The 25,859-nt window shown below is 40.8% G+C and overlaps 1 protein-coding gene across 3 annotated transcripts in view; it reads right to left on the bottom strand.

Annotated features, from left to right (window-relative positions):
• Nucleotides 1-25,859, bottom strand: part of pard3ba (par-3 family cell polarity regulator beta a) — a 127,048-nt gene that overhangs the window by 46,764 nt on the left and 54,425 nt on the right. For all 3 annotated transcript variants that reach the window (XM_044109888.1, XM_044109889.1, XM_044109887.1), the window contains 8 exons: nt 24,762-24,923; nt 23,379-23,465; nt 18,789-18,894; nt 17,822-17,954; nt 16,612-16,712; nt 14,194-14,238; nt 4,496-4,711; nt 2,963-3,167 (listed from right to left, as the gene is read on the bottom strand). In XM_044109888.1, the coding sequence (XP_043965823.1) occupies nt 2,963-3,167; nt 4,496-4,711; nt 14,194-14,238; nt 16,612-16,712; nt 17,822-17,954; nt 18,789-18,894; nt 23,379-23,465; nt 24,762-24,923 (1,055 nt within the window). The remainder of the gene's footprint in view (nt 1-2,962; nt 3,168-4,495; nt 4,712-14,193; nt 14,239-16,611; nt 16,713-17,821; nt 17,955-18,788; nt 18,895-23,378; nt 23,466-24,761; nt 24,924-25,859) is intronic.

Here is a 25,859-nt window from a genome sequence, read left to right as displayed (position 1 = left end):
TTTAGTTCTGCACCGCATGGCCCACCAGTGACAACCTTTCAACCCCGCACTTTCTGCAACTAAGCGATAGGATGAGAGCGGAACGGATGGCGCTAATTGGCTTGCTTCCCTGTCGGATTTCTGCAGCGCGGCAAAAGAGGAGCAGCAGCAGCAGCAGGAGGAGGAGGAGGGTGAAGGGTAGAGGAGATATACGCGACGCTGTATGTGGATTTGTAAACAGCATATCAGGACGATAAGCTTTCATGTCCCGTAAACTGGTTAAGGGGTGGTGATAGCGACGGCGCTACAATGATCCTCCATGGAACCGATTGAGTGACGGGATGCGGGACAGACGGGACGTGTCGGCGTCTCCACGGGGAGATACACCCAGCGATGTGTAAACACAGCAAACTGTGGAAAACATCTGACTGTCAGTTGGGAACAAAACGCCTTTGATAGCATACTTCACATTCTGTTAGAAGAACATCATATCATGCTAGAGTTAACACCATGATTAACTTCCTTGAGACAGAGAAATCCCACTTTGTCCTGAGACGCAGATGGAAGTCCCATAAATTTCTATTTTTCAGTGGATGACCGGGTCAGCCAGGCTTTTCCCACAGTGATGTTGAGAGAAAACAGAAGAGCAGTCAGAGCTTCGACGGCAGCAAAGACTCGGACTCCGTCTGCTGAATGCAGGCAAGACGAGCGGTCGGTCCCCAAGTCTTAAGGCGCTGCTGTTTGTCTCGGCTTGTTTGGGAATCAGGGAGATGAGCTTTGAGATGAGGAAGTGGAGAAGGCAGATATGATGCCATGAAGAAACAAACAAAATCAAAACGTGACTCACAAAACTGCTCACACCTCCTGAAATGTGTCTAAACCAGAAAATTATTTACAGGGATTTTATCTGGAGGACTAACAAAATAAAGCATAAATACGAAGTGCAAGAAGTCTTTTGCTGCCTCTAAACAGTTTTTCTGCCAGGATTCACTGATATTCAGCTGGATTCATCTTCCCATTATGGCATGGTGGTGCCATAATGTTGCAATGGGAATCTTGTGTTCAGAGATTGTTTTAAATTAATTGTGTTAAACATATAGATTTTTTCTTCCACATGGTTACAATTGAGTTTTTATGACAACCCACCCGAGCCGTGGATCTCTGCAGCTCCTCCAGAGTTACTATAGGTGTCTTGGCTGCTTTTCTGATTGCAGATGTACCATACTCTGTGTTCTTTTGTTTTCATGATGCTGGATTTATACTGATTTTTAGTATTTAAAATTTATATTGATTTGTAGTATTTGTGATTGATATTCTAAAGAGACAAAAAAGTAGTTGTTTATTTTATTCAAAATTTTAATAAAAGCCAAACATTCAGACTTATTTTCATTCTACTCTCCAATTCTGCACCGCTTTGTGTTGATCTATCACATAAAATCCTTACAAAACACAAAGTTTTGGATCCTACCATGAAAACATCGAGACTTTTGCAGTATTAGTATTATCTGACTCTGTGAAATATTAACATATAATTTTAGCATCAGAGATTTCTGTCACTCATGCTCCTTCCCAGCCTTTTGTGATGTATGACCAAAAAAAAAAAAAAATCCAGATGAAAGCTTCTTCTGTTCAGCCTCATTCGTCTCCCAGCAACAGCTAGATGATTGCGACGAGTCAGTCCGATTGAAGACGACGGATGTAACAGACGTTTGACTTTGTAAAGCCATCAGCCATCACAACCCATCTTCCTCTGTTCCCTCTACCTGCATTCGGACACTTTGATTATGCAAGCAGGTGAAATCACGTGAAACAACGAAAACCAATTGAAGAAACTGGTATAAAAATAAGAAACTTCCAAAGGTCACCTCCCACCCAGCCGTTTGCAACTCGCTCCTCAAATAATTGAGGCTAAACTAAATATTTGCAGCAGCTGAAAGAACAGGGCCGACTTCCAGCGTTTGCAGAGCAAGCTGGCGCTCCACACACTTTCATTGCTGAGGTAAATTGAGGTCATATGCGCATAATTTGCCCTTTTCCTAATGCTGCAATTGGAGTAAGAAACCATTTGAGAGCAGCAATCAGACTGCACAGAGTAATGCTCTGGCTAATTAAGTCATATTTCTAGTTCAATAACAATCTAGTTGGTGAGATAAAGGCCAGGCAGAGAGAGGGGAAGCTGGAAGCTTTTACCACACTCTGCCTGTTGTTGAGTTAGAGAAGCAGTCTGGGCTTCAGCATTCAGGCTGTTGTCATAAACTCAACTGATGTATTTTCATTGATAAACGTGAATGCGCGCAGCAAACTTTGCGGTATGTATTCAGGGATTTCCAACCGAACACTATCTGTTCCTGCTAACAGCGTCGCCTTCCATGTATTTGTTTGTTTCTGCTGCAGATAAACGACAGAAGGTTTGTTATAAGTTGAACTATTTTGGACGCCAAAAAAAAACCAAAAAAACCCCAACACCAAACAGATAAAATATCAGGTAAGGCCAGACTCCTGCGAGTCCTTCATGTTGCCCTTCCTGTTCCCGTTCCCGGCCACGACGGGCAAACAGCTCCTCCATTATCGAACCCTGACACTGTGGCCGATTGGATTCTTATCAGCCATCTGTAGTCCAACGCTCAGGCCGCGCTATCTCTCGTCACGGCCTAATTGAATCCCGAGTGTTAGAAGTGTGGTGATACACTGACCGCAGCGTGTCACTGCCAATAGATAAGGGCTGCGGCTGGAGGATTGGATCACCACAAATCAGGATGGGGACAGGTTGATAAAGGGGTGACGAGCATTTTGGGGTTGGCACTGACTCACAGGGACTTAATAATGGATCCTCTCTATTACTGAGGAGGTTGTGTTCATATCCAATCACCCAATATCCCATAATCCTGCTGTGCTCAGTGGGGTGATTTGCTGAAAGTTAACCAAGGGGAAAGTACACAAACAAGGTGGAACTCCTTCATTTTACATTTCAAGAATTTCCTACCTTAGGAGGTTAAATCTCTTCTTAGTCTTCTTCTCTGGTTCATCCACCAAGTCCTCTGTTTTCTTCTTTAGCTTCTTCTTCTTCTCCTTCCTTTTTCCCTTGGTTTTCTTCTTCTTCTTCTCCCCGTCGTCCGCATCCAGGTCCTGACGGGAGGAGGTGCTGGCAGGCGTCTCGTGGCCAGAGCTGTCGTCCGACACGTCGTCATCTGAGGGCAGCAAACAGACAGGGAGGTGAATCTGGTACAATAGTTGTAATTTTAGTCATGAGTGAGTGAAAATCTGTAAAATAAATGCACCTTTTTATTGCATAAAACCATTACTGTACATATTTGAGTGGTTATGTAAATTTTTTTAAGGCATGAGTAATTAATAATCTAGTAATTTAAAGTAAGTTATCCACTACTTCCTGTTTCCCTTGGGTAAAAATATGATGTGATGCAGGATTGCTTCTATAAGCCATTCCTCAAAATGGGAAAGAAAGGAGAACATAGCATTCTGATAAAGTGGATATTTTTAAACGTTCATAAGTCAGGAATTTTCTGCAGTAATGAAGCTACTTGCCTACAAACAAACAAAAAAATCCACAATTAGTACCGATAATATTTCCATCAAAATAAAAGTTAAGGAAGAATTTATTTCACTTAAACTTAATTAGTATTTCAGAGCTTCTATTCTTCTACCAAGTCTTCATAACATGCCAGGAAGAAGCTTTTTCTTCCTTACCATCACAAATGTGAAAACGTGGAGGTTCTAAATTGTACCGGGACTGCAACTGGAACCGTACAGTTTGAGAACATGATTGATCATTTCAACTAAAAAACACTCCAGGAGTGTTCGGAAAAACATCTCATGCTAACCACTAAGGACAAAGAAATGTTAAAGGAGATTAATTACCCTCCTACTGGGAAAAAAGAGCTTTGTAAAATTGAGAGCAAGTGTACCAATAATTGCCACAGGTGTTCATTTCTTATTCCACACTGCGTAAAAGTAATCAAGTTAAAGATTCGATCTTTTTCATTTTTTCATAGTGAGATAATGCTACTGGAATAAAATGGTTCCAAAGGGTTTTTCCACACATTTACCAGGGATATGCATGATTTATAGCATCAGAAACAAGATTTTGTGAGATTTGCTCAGGTCGGCAACTGATGATAGGTCTAAACTGAATATTTCCAGTCAGTTTAAAAGTTCTCCATTTGAATCACTGAATGAAATTACACCAAGATCAGGTGTCTGCAAGGCGAGGAGGTGAAGCATTAAAAAAAAAAGGTCCTCTAAGATATAAAGTCACTCTTTTCCAAATTGCTGAGTGGATAAAATCATGTAGCATTTCATTAAGGTACTTAGGCTAAGGAGTGTGTCCTCTCTTGGCAGGCCTCTGGCTCTTCAAGTGCCAGTGTGTTAAAAAGCTTCAGGGATGAGCATCAGAGCATGGTTGGTAATTTAAAGTAGATACAACGTCTCAAAAAAAAAAAAAGAAGTTTTTGTTGTAGCCGCAGGAACTTTCTGAGCAGCTCTTAGTCGTTTTTATTACCGTCTTCTGAGGGTCCGTCGTAGGATTTGTCGATAGCGATGCGGAAGCTCTGGTTGCATGCTCGACCCCGGACAACGTGCGGCCGCGGCCGGTGGAACGGGACCTGAGCCTGCCTTTGGCTCTGCTGCGCCTCGGACACGGCCGTCTGGAGGCTCTCCAAGGAACTGGACTTCACCAGGCCGAGGGTGGGACCCAGCGCTCCTCCAACATGGGACTCTTTGGAAAAAAACAAAAAACAAACAGACAACGTTGCTTACTTTCATGAACATTTTCCAAATCTGCAAAGTCAGTTTTCCATCACCATCATCGTTTCTAGGATTAACAAACTGATCTCCCAACAACATCTAGAAAAATGTATCTATGTGGTTATCCTTAGTCAAAAAGAAAAAGTCAGACGGATTCAATTGATCCAGAATGTGAGTTCTCAATGCAGCTTCTATGTACCACAAATCTGGAACAAACATCCAGAAAACGACAAAACAGCTGAAACACAGAGTTTCTTAAAATCAATGTTAAATACCCATCTGCTTGGAGTCGCTTTTGATCAGTAATAAGTGGAACATTAATCAACATATTTGATCTATATTTGCTTGATGATTTTTATGAAGGCATTGCTAAATGTTAGATTTGTTTTGGTTCAATGTTTTCATAATTTACGCATTTTGAACTGCCTTGTTGCTGAAATACGCTACAAAATACAAAAAAACCTGACTTGACTTGAAATGGATGTATAATCACATGAAGTGCTCTGAGAGGGAAGCAAATATTCAAATTTCAGTGGCTGCAAATGTAATTTTTAGTGGGCTAATGCAATTATGATGATCCTCTCCATAACTCTGGATGAACTTAAATAAAGATATTGTAAATATTCAGATATAAATAAGCTGTATTGAAGCATTTAATGGTGCCGGGAATCCCCCAAGGCCAATGTCCTTTAATATTTTACCCAATTCCCACAATTAAAGCAAAAGACGACTTGAATGAAGAGACGGAGAAAAGCCTGGCTGATGGATGGGGGAGGAAGTTCTGAATTAGTAATGCAGCCTCGACTAAAATGAGATGGAATAATCTTATTGGGATCACAAGCTTTTAGCAAAATCTAGCCAACTGCTTACAAAACATTACATTTGTACACATCTCCCAGAGTTATATTTCCTTATTTAATTAAAGGGCATGTGCATTAAACCCTCTAAAAACGAATGCTGCCTACAATTCAATTTGGAGAAAGTTTACTTTCCATAAGAACTGTGCAGAATATATTTCAGCGGGAGTGGAAAAGGGTACGTTAATAATTCAGTATACCAAGTGTAATTAATCTCTCAGACACGCCGAGGTTACACTCGTGGTTTAAAGGCTATATTTTAGACACAAATATAATCAAGACCAAATGCTCTTATTGCAATATTTGAAATCATGCCCAAAACACAACATAATATTATGCAATTAGATTTTCTCGTCTTGCAGTAACTGTTCAGCACCAAAGTAGAATATTAATGAGGTGGAGTAAAAGTATGGTTTTTTAATTCTTGAATCATCAAGGACTTAATGTGATAAACAGATGCCTTTTTTATTTTTCTACACACATATTTGCTGCATCAGCAGCCTTCTGCCTTTATTCTAGCTGAGTATTTGATAAATTTACATCACGAATTTGGTGTAAATTAAAAAGGTGGATTAAATTTGGATTAAAAAGGTGAAACTTGAAGGTAAAAATGAACAATATACCTATATAACGAAGATAACTGATTGGATGAGAGAAAATCCCCAAACGTCTGCATTACACTGATTAATTTTAACATTTATTCACGTTATTTGATCTAAGTTTTGATGAAATAAACTCAATAATTGAGCTTATTCGTGCATAAATAAATAAATAAAATAATTTCAACTTGATTTAAGTTTAAGTTTCTTTCATTTAAAAAAAAAAATCTGATCTGACAGGAAAAGGCGTTACGTTGGAATGAAACATAACCAAAGAATTCAAATGTCTCTCCATAAATTAGAAAACCGTCAAAATTTTAATTTATTTCCACAATTTAGTTGTAAAAGAAAAACTACTTTACTATACTATAGTTGTTGTTTTTTTCCCCACTGCATATTTTCCTTCCACTAAACTTTCTTTTAATATACTCGAATATGGGACTTCATCACACGTTGTATGTTTTTGGGCTTACCCTCCTTACAGAGGATGTTATGGTTGTGTAGGCCACAAGACACACACACACACACACATATATATATCCCTTCTTTGTTCCATGCAATATTCCAGTTTTCTAAGTTTCCCTGAAGTAAATTAACTTTTTGATAACATTTTACTTTCCTGAGAGGTAACCGGAGGGAAATGAACTGCACTATAACTGTACTCAGGTGCGGCCTCCATGAATGCGGATTCAGCCGGTAGACGAGTCACCCGGACACAAAGAAAGGAGATAACAGAGAAAAGAAAGTAAATGTCAAGAAGAAGATGCTGCTGTCAAAGAGGCATTCTGACATTCATGCTCTGGCAGAAATTGAAGGACAGCTGGGTAAGAATGAACCCCTCCAACAAAGAGAAGCAACAAATTCATCTCAGCTGTACAGAAAGGGAGCAGCTTTTTTCGCTCTCTTCCATAGGAAAGACTTCTTTGGATCATGGCACTCACTTTTAAAGCCTTTTTTGTCATTTTAGATGCTTCTAAATCTTCGAAGTCAAGCCAAAAAAGAGGGGGGGAGTGAAACTGAAGCGGCGATGGAGTCAAAGGAGGAGGCAAAGTAAGCGAAGCGTTGCTGCCTTTTAAGTCCCAAATTGACTTTCTGAGAGGAAGTGGGATTTATGGGGAATAAGGGGTTATAAATAGAGAGGCGGGAGCGCTCAGGAATAAAACGCTCAATTTGAGAGACAGGATTTGTGTCACAAATGTAATTACGGCTGTCCAGCTCACAGCCTGATAGAATTAAGCTCCTTGCCAGTGCACTGCGCCACTATGCGGGGAAGCTGTGTGTGTCTGAGCACGTGGGCGGGTGTGTATTTATTACCAAAATGTGAGAATTTTCATCCAAGTCAGTGGGTTGGGGGGAAAAATATTCACAACACTGCTTCTATGAGATAGTGGTGTGTGTCCTTGACCGCCTTAGATGAAATAGAAGAAATATGAGAGCAATTCACTTTCGCTGGAGCGTGTTTGCGCGGCACTCATTCCATGCATGTCAGGCGGCTGCGGCTGGAGGTAAATGAATAATGAGGGTTTAATAGGACGGATGGGACGAGAGGAGAAAGAGGTGGCTATCATCGCCAGCTCGATCCAATGGAGGGTGAAATCGGCGTTTATCACATATCGCCGCCCGCCGTGCCAGCAGATGCTCTCTCGGATCCGTTCGCATCACGTCTGCCTGATTGCCGCCGGTTCAAGCGGGTGCACATATCAGACAAACAACTTAACAGCCAAATCACAAAAAAACCTCCAAAAAAACAAGTCGGGCTGATAGGCGATGCCCTTCATAGATGTAAGGCTTCTCAATCCGAGATCGCACTGCAGCATCACGATCTCACTTTGTTAAGCCGCTTTTAGAAGCAAAAGTTTCAAAACTGGATCAAAACTGAGCAATGAAAGATGCTCTTATTCAAGTCCAAAAGGTTTGCTTATGATTTACCTTGGAGAACAAGATGGTGAACTGAATAGAAAAATGGATAAATAAAGCACCTGCTAAAAGTCTGGTTGTGTACACACAATTAGCATCACATTTTGATCCATATCGATTGGACAGCTTCACACACTGGATGTTGGCAAGCACTGATAATCTACCCCATTTTCTTTACATCTCTTTCTGCCCGTATTGTTAGAAAGCCGTCCAGAGACGTTACAGTCTGTGATATGATCCTTGAGATGGTTTGAACTTCCTCTTTCTCTCTCTGCATCAGTGAAGTCTCCAGCTAAACTACTCTGGGATTTGGAGTTGTATTTTAGGTATTATTTAAACTTTTAAGATGCTAATTACCTACTTGTGTTATAAAAACAAAACCTTGTTTCTACAGTTATACATCATAGCAACTATCTGAAAGTTAAAAAAAAGTTTCCAGTCTTTGCTAACAAGAAGGACAGCAAGTGCAGTTTTTAGCTGATTTACATCTGATTTGGTGATTATTTCAGCCACTGGTGCTGTTTGTTCATCGTTGACCTTTGACATCAACCACATTACTAGTACATTATTAGCCTGAGCCAACAACCATTTGCAGTCTAAAGCTCAGTTTAAACATCATCTTTTATCACGTTTAGCAACCTAAATGTAAAAAACATTGCTGATTCTCCAGCAGTTGAACAATCCTGATTAATAAAGTGGCCAGTGAGAATATACGTAATATTTTTAGTTGAACGCCCAATTCATGACCTTACATTGTCTCCACTACTAGATGTTCTCTTGGGATTAGCAGCTAGCTTTCTGGAAGAACTTTTGAAAAAAACCTTATATCACAATAAAAGCAACCTATAGTAAAGATAGGTAAAAAAAGCTACTCAGCACGCAGTCTGTAAACCCACACAAGTAAACGTCCATCTGAACATATTCCCAACTTGCACGCATCACATAGTGATAGGTGTGACTTCTCTGGAGGTTGGATGCTGTCGTGCTTGTATTAGCAGACAGAAGTGAAGTCTTTGCCTAGAGTGTAGCCGCAGGGTCTTTCTTCACTGAGAAGGACTGAAAGGACTAATGCAACACCATCATGCTGCTTTGTTCAAGAAAAATATCCTCTTTTAAAAGAGAGTGACACACCTGTAGAACAATGCTGGTACAACTTCCTCTGAAGTCATGAACCACTCGGGTCCAACTGGTTGTAATAACAAGATATCTAGGTAGGAATATAAAAAGAGACATCCTGGTTTATTTCTAAAGTGCAACAAAGGACGTAAAAAACCCTCTGTACTAAATAAGCTTCTGAAAGGAGGTGGCAAAAGATTATATACACAAAAAACAACAACACTGCACTTCATAAAACAGGTGGCAACATAAGGAAAGAACATTATCCTTCAGCCAAGAAGTTAAGGCTTGTGCGCAAAGGGGTCTTCCAGATGGACAATGACCTTAAGGACAGAGTCAAAGTGATTACAAGGTGGTTCAAGAACAAAAAAAGTAAATATTTCAGAGCTAACATTACAAAGTTCTGATCGAGACAATTTTGCGGCACATCTAAAAGGTTGTGTGCAAGCGAGATGGCCTACAGGCCCTACTAAGCTCTGTTAAGATGAATGAACCAAAACTCCAGCAAACTATTCTAAGATGTGGAAGGAAACAACATGTCTGAGCCAATTTGTTCGGTTCAAAAAGAAAGAAAATGTATGAAAACATTTGAATTAGAAGATAATAACCTGCCTAAAAACGTCCTATTATTCAAATAGAAACTAGTCTTTACATTTTTCTTCTTTGACCAAATTATTTGGTTAAAAAAAAGGTAAGAATAATTATAATAATAATCTTGAAATATCGCTTTTAGCCTGAATTAAATAACTAAAGTTAGTGCCAAGAAATATACACAGACTCCCTTTCTCAGACTCCCAACAGCATCTTAATACACATTTCTGATGGATTACAATGGCTCCACGCCGAGCAGCAAACCACAGAAAGGTTGCCACAGTTACAAAGAAAAGTGTCCCCTCCATTAAAACTAGGGGAGATTGCTGAGTGTGCTACAGAGGCTTCACATCAGCTTACCTACAGGAGGCTGCATCCAACAATAGGGGATGTAGCTCTTTAAAATAGATGCAGGGAGCCGGCACATGTCCCTAGCATGCTTACAGAAGCACACACACTTTTCAATCTCACACCTAATCTCAAGTTCAGCCAATAAAACGTGAAGTCGATGTTCAGGAAAGCGGTAAAACACGCCCCGACCGGGACGTCGTTGAAAGCGACATACTGATAAAAACACCTGAATACAAATCCATGGTTCAAGTGTTTATTTAATTTCCAACCTAATAAATGGTTTATTTTAAATAAAATTAACCATACATAAAGAATTAGAGGATAAAAAAAAAAAAAATAAGGTCATAAAACGTGCAGGCACACATTCAAACAAGCAAACTGCTCCTACAAAGGACTATTTTTTAAACATATTACGCCTAAATTGATCATGCTATTATATATAAAAGCTTTTTTATCACTTTGAGTGACAGTAAGAAAAATCCAAGATATCACCTGCCATATCCCTTAAATGTTGAGGCGCAGCAAATCTCATCTAATCACCCGACAAACCCGACTTCAAATCCAATTGCTTTATACAGCCGTACAGCTAGTAAAGGCAAATCTAATTCATGTTATGGCCAATCAAAACTCTCCTCCACTTAAAGGCCAGTTCAATCATTAAGCTTCCTACCGTCACTCTGTGAATGCACTCAGCTACATCAGAGGCAGATGCAGGAGCTGGATGTAGGCGAGCTTCAGCAGTAATCGTGTTTAGCTGTTTAGATGTACGAGGGAATGTGAACATATGGGCTGTATGTATTCAGCTTCGACCCAGATGAATAGCTCTAATAACTGGAGGGGACTTTAAAGTCATAATTACTGCCTACCTTTGGTGGCTTTTACGGCATGGTTGAGGGGTGGGCTGAAGTATGCAGAGGGTGGCATGTGCCATTTGTTGATGCTTGGTGGAAAATACATGGTGCACAAAGGAGAAGTGAAGTGTGCAGCGCAGATTAATGACATGGGGGTTTCTATGAAATTGCAGGAGCCAACATGGACTACATCTAAACACTGAAACAGGAAAAGCTACAATCATTTAGGCAAAGGACTTCATAACCAGTGAAGATTTCTCTACCTGTGAGAAATCTTCACTGGTAGATTTCTGAGAGTTGAATAGCAGTTATTGATATTGCTTGAAAGTTACAATAAAGGTGGACAAAACAATGTTTGGACAAAGTGCTGGATGTCTGCATCAATAGATGGACCAAACGAATGGAAGGACAGACTTACAAAAAGAGGGGATGGGCAAATTGACTTATGGATGGACAAACAGAGGGACAGATGGACAAACAAATGGATGAAAGGATGGATGGATAACTGCACCAATGGACAGGACAAAACAATCTTGATTTAAAGATGGAGCTTTAAATCAACACAATCACATGAGAGACAAAGACGGGACATGACAGCAGGTAAATAGTAAATATTCAAATTGGTGATCACAGAATCAGTGGTCAAATTTTGCTGAATTCTTACTTGATCCAGAAACAGAACAATATTACCTTATGTTTCTGCTGGCTATTCGTTGGATTTTTGTTTTATAAAATACAGAAAAACACGCAGAAGTGCAGAAACGACCAGCATGTGTGCATATCGGGAGCGTCAGTGGGCGAGGAGGTGGGCGTTTGAGCTGGAAAAACCCCCAGGTGTGTTGTAAGAGGGCTAGCTTGCTGCCTGTTGAGATGTTAGATCCTGGGGAAGAAAACCGGAGGGGAGAACGAAGGAAGAGCTGTTCACAGGGCTCACTACACACACTCACACATAAAAACGTTGGGAAATGCTGCGCTGGGTATGACTCGGTGGAGGAAACTCCTAGACTGGAGCATGTTCGCCATAATCACATAAGACTGGAACAGATACAGCTGCAACAGAGCAGGGAGGAAGATGGGGGGGAGGGGGGTTCTCGGGTTTTGGGGGGTGGGATCCTAAAAAAAGAATCAGTGTGCCTGGAGAAAAGGAACCAAAGCGAGAATAAAGAGAATTGGATGTAGAACAGAGAGGAAGATAAAACGGGAGACAGATGAATGGTGTTTGGGGATTGAGACGGAGGGAAACCAGTGGGAAGATGTGAAAAAACACTGAAAGCAGAGAGAGAAATTAAGCTCAAAGCTCTATTGACGACAGCTGAAGAAAGCGATGGAGAGAACGGTAAAATGAGAAGAAAGAGAGGGAGAGCTGGAGGAGCGAAGCGCACCTCAGAGCAGGATGAGCCCAAGAGGAGAAAAAAGGTTTTAGCCAGATTAAAGGAGCCAGGCGGGCCTCTTAAGACCAGCCGCCTAATGAAATATGTCAAAGCCCATAAAGAAACACTGGGGCCATTTAGGAAGGAGGGTGGTGGCGGCTGCGTCGGGCGGGGCGCAGCGCAGCGCACCAAGCCTGGCAAATATGCAGTATCGGCAAAAAATGAAAACCATAGCAAGAGTCTGTCAATACGCATTAGCCAAGATGTCGACTGGAGAGGAGATGAAGAAAGGAAGGAATGGATCGCTTTCTTTATCATGGACCTTCAGCTATGCTGGGATAATCATAACAAAGAGAAAGAGAGAGAGAGGGAGAGAGAGAGAGAGAAAGAAAGAAAGAGAGAGAGAGAGAGATTGTAGGAGGAGGGGAGCCACTTGTGGGAATGCTGAGTATAGAGAAATCCAGGTCGGCATGGGGCCATTTCCTACAGGGACTTTAATGATCGACTACTGAGAGACAAGACAGAAGAGGACCGATCCATCCATTTATCCATCCACTCATTTGTTCGTCTATCTATTTGTGGATAAATCCATGACTCAGTGTCCATTTTTCCTCCACCAATTCCTGTAGTTAGTTAAACAGCTCATATTTAATTAGAATATCACCGAAAAGATGACCTAGTTTAATAATTTATTGTTATTTTTAACCTTGAGAAGTTTCTTATGGTGTAAACAATCACTAAAAAATGAAAAAAAGCCTTGTTTTTCTGAGAATAACATATCAATGGAAGGTTTAGTAGAAGGAAAACGTGTTGCATAAGTGTCAGGCTGTTACAAGAAATAAATAAAAGCCCATAGAGCCAAGAATACAGACGAGCTGAAGCAATCTGGACTTCATTAGAACCTCAGCTGATCATCTCCATGCTACGTTGCACTGATGCAGTAATTCATGCAAAATGAAATCCAATTAAATGGTGATAAAACACACACAGTACATTACCAACATTTCTGTAATAAAAGCTCATTTTTTAAATTAGCCTTGTATGACATTCTACAATATATGATGTTGTGTTTTATTTTTATTTTCTGTAAGCCAAGAAATCAACTGAAGAAATATTTAAAAATATTTATCAGCACGTGAATTCCACTTTTCTGAAACAAATTACTGAAATAAATTATCTTGACAGTTTTAAGTGTTGCTTTACAGACAATGTTGGTTTTATCTCACTCAGTTTAAGCATCAATGAATGGGAGATTTTTTGTAAATGTCTGTTTTGTTATTTTTAGACTCCATTTAAAAAGATCAACAAGTGTTCTCCACCCTGCTCGGTGCTACTTTTATCCAATTTCTGAATTTTTGCTCTATTCAGAGCTCAAGTCAGAAGTCAGTGTGTTATTGTTGCCACGCCGACGTCTTGCTTGAGCTTTTCTGTTCCTACAGTCAGACATGTGAAGGCACTATTAGCGAATAAAACATGGGCTGCACTTTGATCCGCCACTCTTCACTCTGAGCAGCACTTTTGTGCTGGTTTACCTTAAAGTAGACACTTCTCAAATAAAAATGAGGCAGAACCGAGTGCGAACAAATAACTGCAGCCGAAGCAATTGTGATGCAACACGGCCGCTGTCAGCTGGGCGAGGATTGAACGCTGTGGGCTGCCTGACCCGGACGGCTGTAAAGCAGCAAGAGCTCGCACACTAAGTGCTTCACAACTCAACTGTCTGCTGGAGCAGCGACGGAGGGAGGGGAGAGCCACAAGAAAGAGGAAGAATAAAGGGAATGTTTGTTTAGAAACCACTCACCGTTTCTCTGCCCCACCAGCGATCCAACGTTACTCTCGTCGGCCACTAGGACAAAAAGAAAACGCACCTTTATCATACAGGGAATATATTCTGCAACACAAAGCGGCTGGGCTTTCTGTCTCTCCACAATTGGCTTTTACTGGTTCATAATGCTGGAAATGAATCCCTGCATAACTCGGTGCACGAGCGACGGCGCACGCTGCGAAGAGGAAATGAAAAAGAAGCAAAATATACGAAAAGCGAGGAGGAAAAACGAGAGCAGATAAAGATGAGACAATGAGAGAAATGATAAAAAAGGAGAAGGAAAAAGGAGCCGTCGCCCCCACCTGCAACAAGGCTGAGGTGGGCCATGGGATAGGATAATAGATTTTCATTAGGCAGCTATTTCTCTTAAATAATCCTTTTCATTTTTTATGAAGGCCAATTTTCCCAGCGGACAGATGAGGGAGGCGGGAGGGATGGGAAGAGGATAATATCAGAGAGATGGAGAAATGAGAGGGGTAGAGATTTGGTGGGACCCAAACAAAACAACAGAACAGAGGAAATTTAAAACACCTGTATGATGCAAGACAAAAAAAAAACAAAAACAAGAATTTCCTGTGTGCTGTGAGTGTCAGATAAAATAAAATTAAATAGTTTCAAAGTTTTGGAGAGGGAAAAAAAAGTCTTCCAGGCTGCATGACCCTGTCAGATAATAAAAAAAACTTCATTTTCTGGGAGGAGATGATAAAAGTCTGCATGGCCAGCAGCCAACTTGGGTCCTCCTGCTGTAGAGGGAAGGTACAATATAAAATCCCTCCAGTCAGCTGCTTTATATTAAACGGAATAGTCAAACTGGATTAAACTGGTGTTCCTGCATTAAGGGATGTAGATAGAAATAAATCATAAACTCTGCTCAGAGCAGATTCACTCTTTTTTTTCATGTGCCAACCACTTAGACCTCGATTCTAACATGTAGATTTTAGTCAATTGAATGATTTTAAAACAAAAGAGTTTTTTTCATAATATTGCCCAATTGAAACTAAAAGCAAGTGAGTTTCACTCAAAAGCTTCTCAAGATAAAATTACTCTTTCGGTGCACTTCAAACGTCCTATAGCCAATCCAGAAAGCATTTTCCTAAAGCTTTATGGGGCTAAAATGCATTAGGAAGAAAAAAAAAAGACAAGTTTTCCATTAGATGTTCTTTAAAAGTTATGTTTTACCTTTTACAACTACGAGCTAAAGACTCTACTCAGAGCAGAGGAAAGAGCTAAGCTTTACTGGATCCAATCTGTGGTGTTTAGCACAGAGAGTTGGAGTCAGCAAAGCCTCTGAGTCAACAGTCGTCGCCGCCGAGGCGTCCAGGGTCAATAAAAGCTGCTCACCTCCTCGTGTCAAGTGGTGTTTAATAAAAAAGCTAACCTGCTGCACGGCGCGACTGGAGCTCAGATACATGCGACCGTAAGGACTGACATGTGGGAACCTCTTCTGAGGAGAAAAACGCATTTGTCTCCTTAAATAAAACCCGTCCAGGCAGGGTCAGCGACGCCTGAGCACACACATGCACACGCACACAAAGCCCAGCTAACCACCTTTTTTTTCATCTCTGAGTACTTTAGAAAAGAGAAAGATGAATAGAAGGAAACTGATAACAGAAAAAAGGGATTGAAATGGAGGATGGCCAGAGATGGAGATAGAAGCCGTAGAGGGGTGACGGATAGTGGAGTGGGTCCTCAGTGGGATAAAGCGGAGCGTGTGTGTTTGTGTGCAGACCACCCTTGTCCATAATGAAAGCCAATCAGCCTGGGTGGCAGAGGGGTGTGCTGCAGGAAGAAAGCCAATCCACTGAACCTAATGAACCGGGATTGGAAATCAGACCGAGGCAGAGAAGAAAGAAATAGATAGGGGAGAGCGAGAGAAATGAAGTCATCTGCTGAAAAACAAAGAGCTGGAAGAAAAGGAGAGATAAACAGAGATGAAAAGGGAGGATAAAGAAAAAAATATCAGAGAACAGGAATAAAGAAAAACAAGAGAACAAGACAAAAATGGCGGATAAATGACAGTAGGAGAAACGGAAGGGTCAGCTACGGTTAATACAAGGAAATCAGCGGTGTCGTTCTCAACTTCCACACACACACACGCCGCAAAAATGATTAGAAACCTCGTCCGGTTCATTCACAGGCGACACACACATTACTTTGAGCACACATGCTCTCCCAGTTTTGTCGGAAAGCCCCCCGGGCTTACGAGGTCAGGAGGTCAAATCCCCGCCAGGCTGGGGGATAATGGGAGCAGAGCACATATCACAACAAAGCAATGTGCTGATAAGAAGCATGTGATCGCCGTTTGGAGTCCGGCTCGGAGATGAAACCAGTATGTCAGGCCGGGTCGTGATGAGCGGAGGCGACAGTATCAGTGGGAAGTGATGGGGAGCTCACCCAGGTCCATGCTCTTGGAGGTTCTGTTGCGAGGAAAGTTGTCCTTTTCCTTGATGAACTGGCTACTTGGGTAGAACACTGCAGGCATGCTGGCCTCCTCGCTGCAAAACCAGTCACAGAATCCCATTAGTTCACTGCTCAATTCTGATTTTTTTTATTTGTCGTTCATACTACTAAATAACCCCATAAGGTAATCAGACTTTTTTGTGAACGCTTCATGTAGAAGAAGAACGTTGATGTTACACAGCAGCGCTCCCTTTACGGAAGTGATGATGGATGGAGCCGTTTATGGATTGACTTTAAAGTTTATTCAGCAGCGGGAGCCGACGGTATCATCACAAGATCAGAACAAGATGTAGGACGCTGATAAAAAAAAAAAGAAAAGAAAGAAAGCACAACTAACAGCAACGCCCTTTTGTGGAGCATTGACTGCAACTTCTCTGTTTATAGTCGGAGCCAATTGTGATGTGATGCGCTTCAGTGACACAGACTTCTTTCATAAGTTCATAATTATAATTTTCAGCCATTGTTTACGTCCGGTCTGGCTTCTGCTGGCGCAGAATTATGATTTATGTCTCTCATCACTGACATAAAAGCCGGATAAAATGCGACAAGAGCACCCAGACTGAAAACAATCGGATAATATGATCTATACCACATCTAAAAGTGGTTCAGAATGTATTTTTTTGGGGGGGGGTGAAAAGATCAGAATTGGGCCGTGAAAAGCCGGATATAGGTCGCATATGGCCAAAAAGAAGCGGATTTGGGTCACTTTTCCCTGCTGTGTGAACGCAGCCCAATTCAGAAAGAACAAATGATTCCACTGCTCAAATCCAGTTTTAACTTCTGCTGTCACCAACCACACACAAACACTCAAAAAAATCGGATTGTCGCAAAAAAATAAAAAGTAAAAAATTGAGCATCAAGACCTGCTGTACGAACGCAGCCTTTGATAACAACTAGGATACTTTTACTTTGTTTTTTTCTTCCGACTCAAGGCATATTCCTGCTTCCGTATAGCTACATATGTAACATACATGTTCCAGAATCAAATATCAGTTTTCTGTTCTTTACCGGAAATTTTTAAGTGAAAATTTAAACTTTTTGTCAAAAATTTCTTGCAGGAGGGATGAGGTGTTCTTGTAACTTGTGAAACTCCGACTTCCAGACTAGAAGCCGTGTGTTTCTCCGGGTGAAATGAGGAGGCTACCTGTGGTAGAGTGGAGTTAGCGACAGGTCTCTGCTCATCTCCTCCACAGAACCAGGGGAGGGCGGCGGGGGGAAGCCCTGCTCGTCATCGTCGAGGCCGTAGTGAGCGTAGTTGCCGTTGGCGGCGGTTGGAGCTGAAAACAAAACATCAGGATGCAAATCAAAGCTGCTGTCTGAGCAAACCAAAAAAAGGTGTTGACTGTTTATTTTGTGTACTTTTCATCTATTTTTGGCGTTTCTTTTTATTGCTCTCCTGCTATATCAAAGGTAAAGCCGCTTGAATTACCTCTAACATCCTCCTGGAAGGCAATAAAAGCTTAATGCACATTCAATTGTTGCTTCTACTGTTACATATTGTACAGACCATTATGTGAACCTTTATCGCATAATGAAAGAGCTTTACATTAAAGGAAAATAAAAGCTCCCATGTACTCCTGAAGCACACACGCAATAACCCTGTAAGCCTTTTCTCTGCTCTAATGTTTCAGTGTGGAGAAGAGAAAGAGGAAATGAACGAATTCAAACCAGTTTGTTAGTCCTTGTTTTTTTCCCCTTTCTTTTAACACAACAGAATTCATGATGCATAACACCCTTTATGCAAATCTGGCCCACTTAGGAGCTGTTTCATCAGGGTAATGATTCCAAGGTCAGATCTTTTGCACATGAAAAGGGAGCATCAGAAAAACATAGTTAATGACTTTCTTTCTCCTGCTATAAATATGCAAGCATGGGACTAAAAAGAGATGCAGAGATGGAGCTCAGAGAAGTAAAATAAATGCAAAAAACGGCGACAGCGGTGAACAGCTTCGGAGAGTTTAGGACTGGCGCACGCACACGTCCCGAAAGCGGGCCAACACACACAGACAAACAGCGTGAGTACACTCCCAGCAGCAGATAACGAGAGTACACAAGCGCGCCGAGTGTTGACGGTTCAGGCGGACAAACAGAGCACGCCGCTGAGCGCTCACCACAGTCGTCGTATCCGTGGCCGGTGGTCTTCGCCAGCATGCGACCGCCGCCGTTGATGGAAGACTCCGGGTTGGCGGTTCTGGTGGGACCGGAGGGACTCGGCTCCTGTCAACAAAAGAACAGAACGGCTCTAAAACTGTGTCGCATGAAAAATTGATGATGAGTCGGCATCCAGCAGTAGATTCAAAGCGAGTTCAGATCATACCCACAGGACTGGATGATCGGCTTTTCTATTCAAAATGGGAAAATAAAAGTTTTTTGCAATAGTTATGACTTTTTACATAAAGTCTTTAGCGACTTGAGCAGAACTCTGATTATTGGACCAGAAACTGTAGAGTTTACGTCTATTAAACAATCTACTGGCACTCCGCTTCAAAACAAATTCTGATCATTTTCAGCCGTGTTGAATTTAAATAGAGTCAGTATGGTGGCAGCATCATGGAGAGGCACTGTTTCACTGCCAAGAAGGACTATTTTGAATTACTTCACATTATTTTGAACTAGATAGCTGCAAATTGGATGATTTCAAGACAATGAATCCAAACAAAAATCAAAACTGACTTTAGAATGAATCCAATTGTCCAAACAAAAATTTATGCTCCATTTAAAAAAACCCAACAACAACACACACACACACACGCACACGCACACAAAAGAAATCACAAAACAGACAAGCTGCTATTGATGCAGGAACAGTCGCTGTAAATTCTCAATTAAATCTAAATATGACGTTTCTTTTAATGTTTGAATTCAAATATCCCCAAACGTAAAAAAAAAAAAAAAAAAAACTCCTGAGAGCGTTGACAGGCATATTATCAAACAGCCACCAAGCTCTACAAAGGACCTGCTCACAGACTGTGACAGCTGAAGAGAATCAGTGCTGCTGGAAGATGAAAGCAGATTTTTCTGGTCAAATAGACGGGAAAATACATAGACCCCTACCAACCTCTTACACTTATTTAAACTAAAAACGTAAACCTAAGAAACGCTGCCGAGTAAGGAAAGGCCTTCTAGTAGCTTCCAGGTATCAAACCAGCGGGTGGGGGAGTCATGCAGTCCCTGGGGTTTCATTAGCAGCACGAACATCTTAATATACCATCATATCACCCCGCTGTCAATCACTCTGGCTTCATATGTGAGCAGGAAGCATTTACACACCAACTTCTGACAGTCCTCCTGCATCTGTCAGCGACATAAATCCTATGATGGCCCCCACAGCCCCTCCCATCCTCACAGCTATCCCTCCATCTTCCCCTCCATCCCTCAGTCGGAGGCCTTTGAAGCAGAGTGGCAGACAGCCAGTCAGATATCTTAATCCCATAACAATAAGGCGGGAGTGAGGGGGGCTGGTAGAATCAAGAGGTTTACGTTGGAGGTAGAGAAAGATGTCTTGATGTTTCTTTATCTGTCAAAAAATTTGAGCTCTCCTATGTCTAAATGAGACGAATAAATGCATAGAGATAAGGATTCATCGCATTTTCTCATGACGCAAACACTGATGTGTTTTATTGGGTTTTTATGAGGCAGGCCGCAAAAAGAATTTTAAAAAATGAAGCGGAAAGAAAATCTGATGCAATTTAAATTTTTCTTTGCAAAGAAACTGAATGTGAATCTGCAAATTTGTATTGTGAACCCTTTAAGTTTAATCCCTTAAAAAAATACATAAATAAATACAAAATCTAATTTATATTTTAGCTCCGTTTAGAGTTAGACAGGAACTTTGACTAGGCTGCTGTAATGCTAGAATTGGAGCCTCACCTCCAGTCCCAAGTCTTTTGCAACTTCTGAATTATTCCCTCCAGCATGATGCTGCCACCACCATGCTTCACTGTGCAGAGCAGTGTTTAATATCTGCAACACAGAGTCTGCAACACACCTTTATGGTGCAAATCTATTACGCTGATTGTACTGGATTTATTTTTTATTTTTTTGGATATTGAAGTAACATGAGTAAGAACTTTCAGGTTTTCAATAGCAAAAAAATTTTGACATTTTTCTATCCAATTCCAGCTGCACAGTTCTTTGTGTTGCTCTGTCTAATTAAATCCCAATAAAATTCACAAAGGTTTGAAAGTACAAAATGAGAAAATGTGAGAAAAATTCAAGAATAAAAAAAATAAATAGAAATGCTGTTGCAACACAGTTCCTTCTTTTTCTTTTTAAAAAGATTTGCAAATGATACATTTCCCTTCACTTTATCGTGAATTAATTTGTGTTGCTCTAACAAATAGTCAGAAATAAAAACATTAAAGCATGCTCTTGTCTTTTCCAAAACACTGGATGCCTAAAGGAAGATTTAGATGCTTCTGCTCCAGACAATCGGGGGGGTTTCCATCAAACGCTCCTATAAAGCCATGCAGATCCGAGCTGAACCTTGAACTGTGCTTGAGAGCATTTATCCAACGGCTTGAACGACTAACAAAGACACAAACTCAAGCCACAGATGAGATACAAACGCTAAAGTGGGGCAGGTCGACCCCAGTCGGGGCAGGAGCCCTCTCGTCTCACTACCGGCTTCCACACATTATTACCGAGCATCTGCTTTAGCTGCTGTGACGCTTCCTTTCAAGCTTTTGAAATTATCATTCAGGGTTCAGCGCAGAGTTCAGTGGAGAGGCGGAACCGAGAGCAGCCGTTTTCTCCCGTTTGTCGTAACGTCTTGACCTGATCGGGCGGAGCGCGCAGGTCTTCAGCGTCCTCCCAGGCAGGTGATGTCAATGGTGATCAGTGTGGGATCATTATATGAAATAAGAATCGAGAACCTTAGATATTTCAAGTTTGTTTATGAACAGTAATAAGATATAGTAAGAATATTTTTAAATAGGTTTAAAGTTTCTGACACCGACTTCTGTTAAAGAACTTAAAAACCTTTTTGAAGGGTTTAATAATTATCTCAGGGTAGCAATTATTCCACCTGTCAATGAGCCTTTTCTTCTACCACACCTTTTTCCTTCCACTCAACTTTCTATTAAAATGCTTACATATAGAACGCTGTACAGCCATTTCTTTAGTGACACCTATAATTGCTTACCCTTGCAGATGGTATCAATGACTGTCTTTAGCATGGTTGGGTAAGCATATGAAATGCTCAAATTTTCTTGTTCTTTCCTTTTTTTTAAAACTGTAAGCCAAAAATAATCAAAATTAACAGAAATAAACAAATTAATAGATCAGTTTGTGTACCATAAGTCTACATGCGAGTTTGACTTTCTGAATTGACAAAAATTAACATTTTGATTTTATTCAATGTTTTTGATATATGACCATATGAAACCACTCCTACATTCGCCCATAAGTTGATTAGTATTTGTGTCTCTAACGTTTTAATACTTTCTGATTCGTGGTTGTAAATAACTTAATGTGTTCTGATCACATTATTAATACAGGCTGAACTCATTAATTGATCAACCAAATCAGAAAGTCTTATAAAATATTCATTATTCACCAAAGAACTTGAATATCTCTGGGTTTTCTTGGGTTAGGGTTATTTCCCAATGGGAATTTGGCATCAAGTTGTAATTAAGCAGGTGCCAAACATGAAGAAGAGGGGAGAAAAAAACCAAAACAAAAACGAGAGACTAGGGTGAGAAGATAAAGGATCAGAAAACCCAATATCATTTTACAAACAGAAGAGAGGCAGAAGGAAGCATCTGAAAACCAAACAGAAACACAGACAGACAGGCATGCAGGAGGCTTCAGATTGGCTTTATTTAAAGAAGAAACAAGCAGGCGAGAGGAAAGCAAATAGATTTTCATTAAAAAAATATATATGAGAAAGGTAGAAACAAGCCATACAGTCTGAAGGAAACCCAGTAAAGTGTAATTGTTAAAGCAATGTGACAGAAAACAGAAGCAGTCAGAGAAGCAGCAGGCGATATCTTGTGGAGTTGGCACAGAGATCACATGATCGAAAACTAAAAAACAGAAAATCTTACATTCATTTTATTCCTGAGTCCATACTATGGAAACTAATGCAAACTAAATCCAGTCCTGGAGTTGTTTTTGTAAATGAATTAATTCAGAGTCCGTCTGAGAGCTGCCTGCATGGTGACACGGTTGTGAGCATCATTATGCGACTGTGTGTTTCTGTTGGTGTGACTGTGGCTGCCCTTCCTGCTGTGAGGGGGCGGGGCCCCGTACATCTGTCCCGCCATTGCTCGGATATTTTCGATGTAACTGCGGCCCTGACCGTCGTCCAGCGTGCGGCTGCGTGTGTGTCTGGACTTATCTGTGTTGCTTTGCGCGTTATTGATTCTGATGCGACCCTGATGTGTGTCTGCAAACACGTGGATGCGCTTCTGTTCGGATTCATCCCCTTCCCTGTTTAAGTTGCCCGGGGAGACGAACCCAAACTTATTCATCGTGTTCGACTTGTGTGCCTTCCTCCTTTCAGCATCGAAACCCTGACAGGTATCCGTATGTTTGGGCCCATACGTGTATCTGGTGTGCGTCTCCCCCGGCCGTTGTCTGCAGCGCTGCCTGTGGCTATGAGGCGGCGGCTCAGACACTCGCTGCCTGAGCGTGGGGAGGAGAAGGGAGGAGCGGCGAGGCGGAGCAGGCTGCAGCTGGCAGAGGTCACCCACCCGTACCTGATTGCTGGATCCGGCTTTCACATTGGGTTGATGGTTGGAGTTGGTGTTTGTTGCCGTTCTTGTTGCAGAGTTGCTGCCACCGCCCTGAAAAAACGTTCAGCGTTAAATATGTGTAAGCATTTTTAGGTTTTCAAACGTTTCCGGCACCGCCTTGGTGACAAAAACTATATACATAAAGTAAATTTTTTGATATATATTACTGTTGTTCATAATATCTTGTAATGGTATTCCACATTTGACAACAGGGACAAGGTAAACTAAAATATAACAAAATGTTGACCTGTGAAATGTAACAGTAACAAAACTGCTACTCCTGACTGGTTCCAGAAAGATAGAGAAAAATCTCCAAAAAATGTTCCTATTAAAATTTCTGCCAAGAAAAGTAGCCTCTGATTTTACTTCAGACAGTGAGAATATAAACATGTCTGTCTAATTATCTTCAAATATCTTGTTTCATCTATAAATGATGCTTTATAAACTTAGGCTTTTAATCAAACTTTAGATTATACCTTATTACAAAACTGTTAGTTTGATTATTTAAGGCAATGTCAGCAGGGCAAGCAAGTGTCAAGATTTCCCGATGCAGTGACTGTGACGCTTTCCTCCTGCGTTTTTCCCTCCACTTCACTTTCCAACAATAAAAAAAACAGCAACATATTTTAAGAAATGCTCAGATTTTCTTCAATAGTTGTGATCATCAAAATTAACGGAAATAATAAAATAACTTTCCAAGATCTAACTAATCAAATATACCATAAAAATTAATTCATTATTTTTACCCAGCAATAGGCAAAAGAATTACTGTTTTTTATTTTGAGGAAAGAAATACAGCCAGATATTTTTTTTTCTTCCGGTTGTGTAATATGTCAAATTTCTAACCAACATGTAGGACAGCTGGCTAATATCTAGGCTTTAGTTGCATTTTTTAAGTCTAAAACTATAACAAGCAACATGATTCTCAGCTGAATTATAAATATTACAAATTTTCCTGCCAAAACGGCAGTATTTACTTCTAACACGAAGTCTTTGAACAGAAGCAGCTGAGAATTTCATAATGCATAAGCAATGCTGAATGTTTCATTTAATAAAAGTCACCAGATGAAAAGTAAGAGCAGAAGACGTGGAAATTTTTACATGATGCCCCACATCTCGAAGTGGCAGAGGTATATCCAGCTATTATGGAGTACACGTCTTTTTAAAATTCAAACATGGCTGCATTAATTTGTCAGAACACCACGATTTGTTTTAATTCACAGAACTACAAAGTGAATTTCTTTGCATCCGTGTTTCTTTTTACAGAAGAATATGCTGTAAAAACAGATTTATTCAGACAGGAGTACAGCAGTTTTCAGCAACACTATGAAACAATTTTAACCTCACCTGTCTGGGTGACCGGAGGACCACGAGTTGGATGGTTCCCCGCATGTTCCCTTCTGACGACATGGACCGAATTAGCGTATCCATGGCAGCGTGGTTGGAGCGCCCGAGCAGCGACTCGCCGTTTACAGCGATCAGTTGGTCGTTTACGTTTAACCGACCGTCCTGTTGTGGAGAAATGAAAGGAATGTCTTATTAAAACAACACTGCTGCTGTGTTTATGATGTTTTCTATCACATCTGCAGTAGAAAGATAACTGGCAGCTGCTTTTCATGCCACAGAGAAAAGTAGCTACAATTTTGTGGCATAGTTTTAGCTCAACCTGATTCAAAATCTGGGAAAAAAAAAAAAAACAACAACAAATCTCTTCAGCACCTTTTGCTTAACAATTTTTATCTGATTAATCATCAGAATTATCAATTACAATTATTTAATTCATATTTGGGTAATACTTTATGTGTATCCAGCATAAAGTAGATAAATAGTAGTAAAAATACCTTGAAGGATTTTAAATACTTTATTGGGTTACTGCTACATCCCAACAAAGTACCTTGACGTTTGTGGTTATAACAGGACAAAATGTGAAAAAGTTCCAGGGTTGTGAATGCTTCTGCAATGCACGTTGAGATAATATCTGCTCAAATGGGCAAAAAGAAGGAGTAAAGATTGCTACTGTTACACAGAATATAAAATAGGAGAAATGGGACAAGGCACTGATTATGTTTTAAAAGAAGAAAGTGAAGTTAGAAACTGGAGGAAAGCTCTGAAATAAGTCTGTGTGTATTTGAGCGATAGAAAAGAAAATGAAAGAACGGTGGGTGAAGGCAAGAAAATTGTGGAGTTAGCAATCTACTGAGAGCGGGAGAGCCATGATAAATACATAGAGCAGCTAATGGAATAGCCTCTGTGGGCACTAAATCACTTCTAAGTGTTTTAAATAGCAGCCTTTTGTAGAGAGGCAACGCAGAGAGCTGCCCTGCAGGGACAGAGGGAGGAAGAGATGGAAGCAGGGAGGCTGAGGGAAAAACAGGAATAATAACGATAAAGAGCCTCCAAGACGCATTGGAGTGAGTGTGTGGAGTCATGAGTGCCATATTATGG

Source organism: Gambusia affinis, linkage group LG24 (genome assembly GCF_019740435.1).
Source record: "Gambusia affinis linkage group LG24, SWU_Gaff_1.0, whole genome shotgun sequence".
Classification (NCBI taxonomy): Eukaryota; Metazoa; Chordata; class Actinopteri; order Cyprinodontiformes; family Poeciliidae; genus Gambusia; species Gambusia affinis.
Note: the sequence above shows the minus strand (reverse complement) of the source record. Positions and strands in the feature narration are given on the sequence as shown.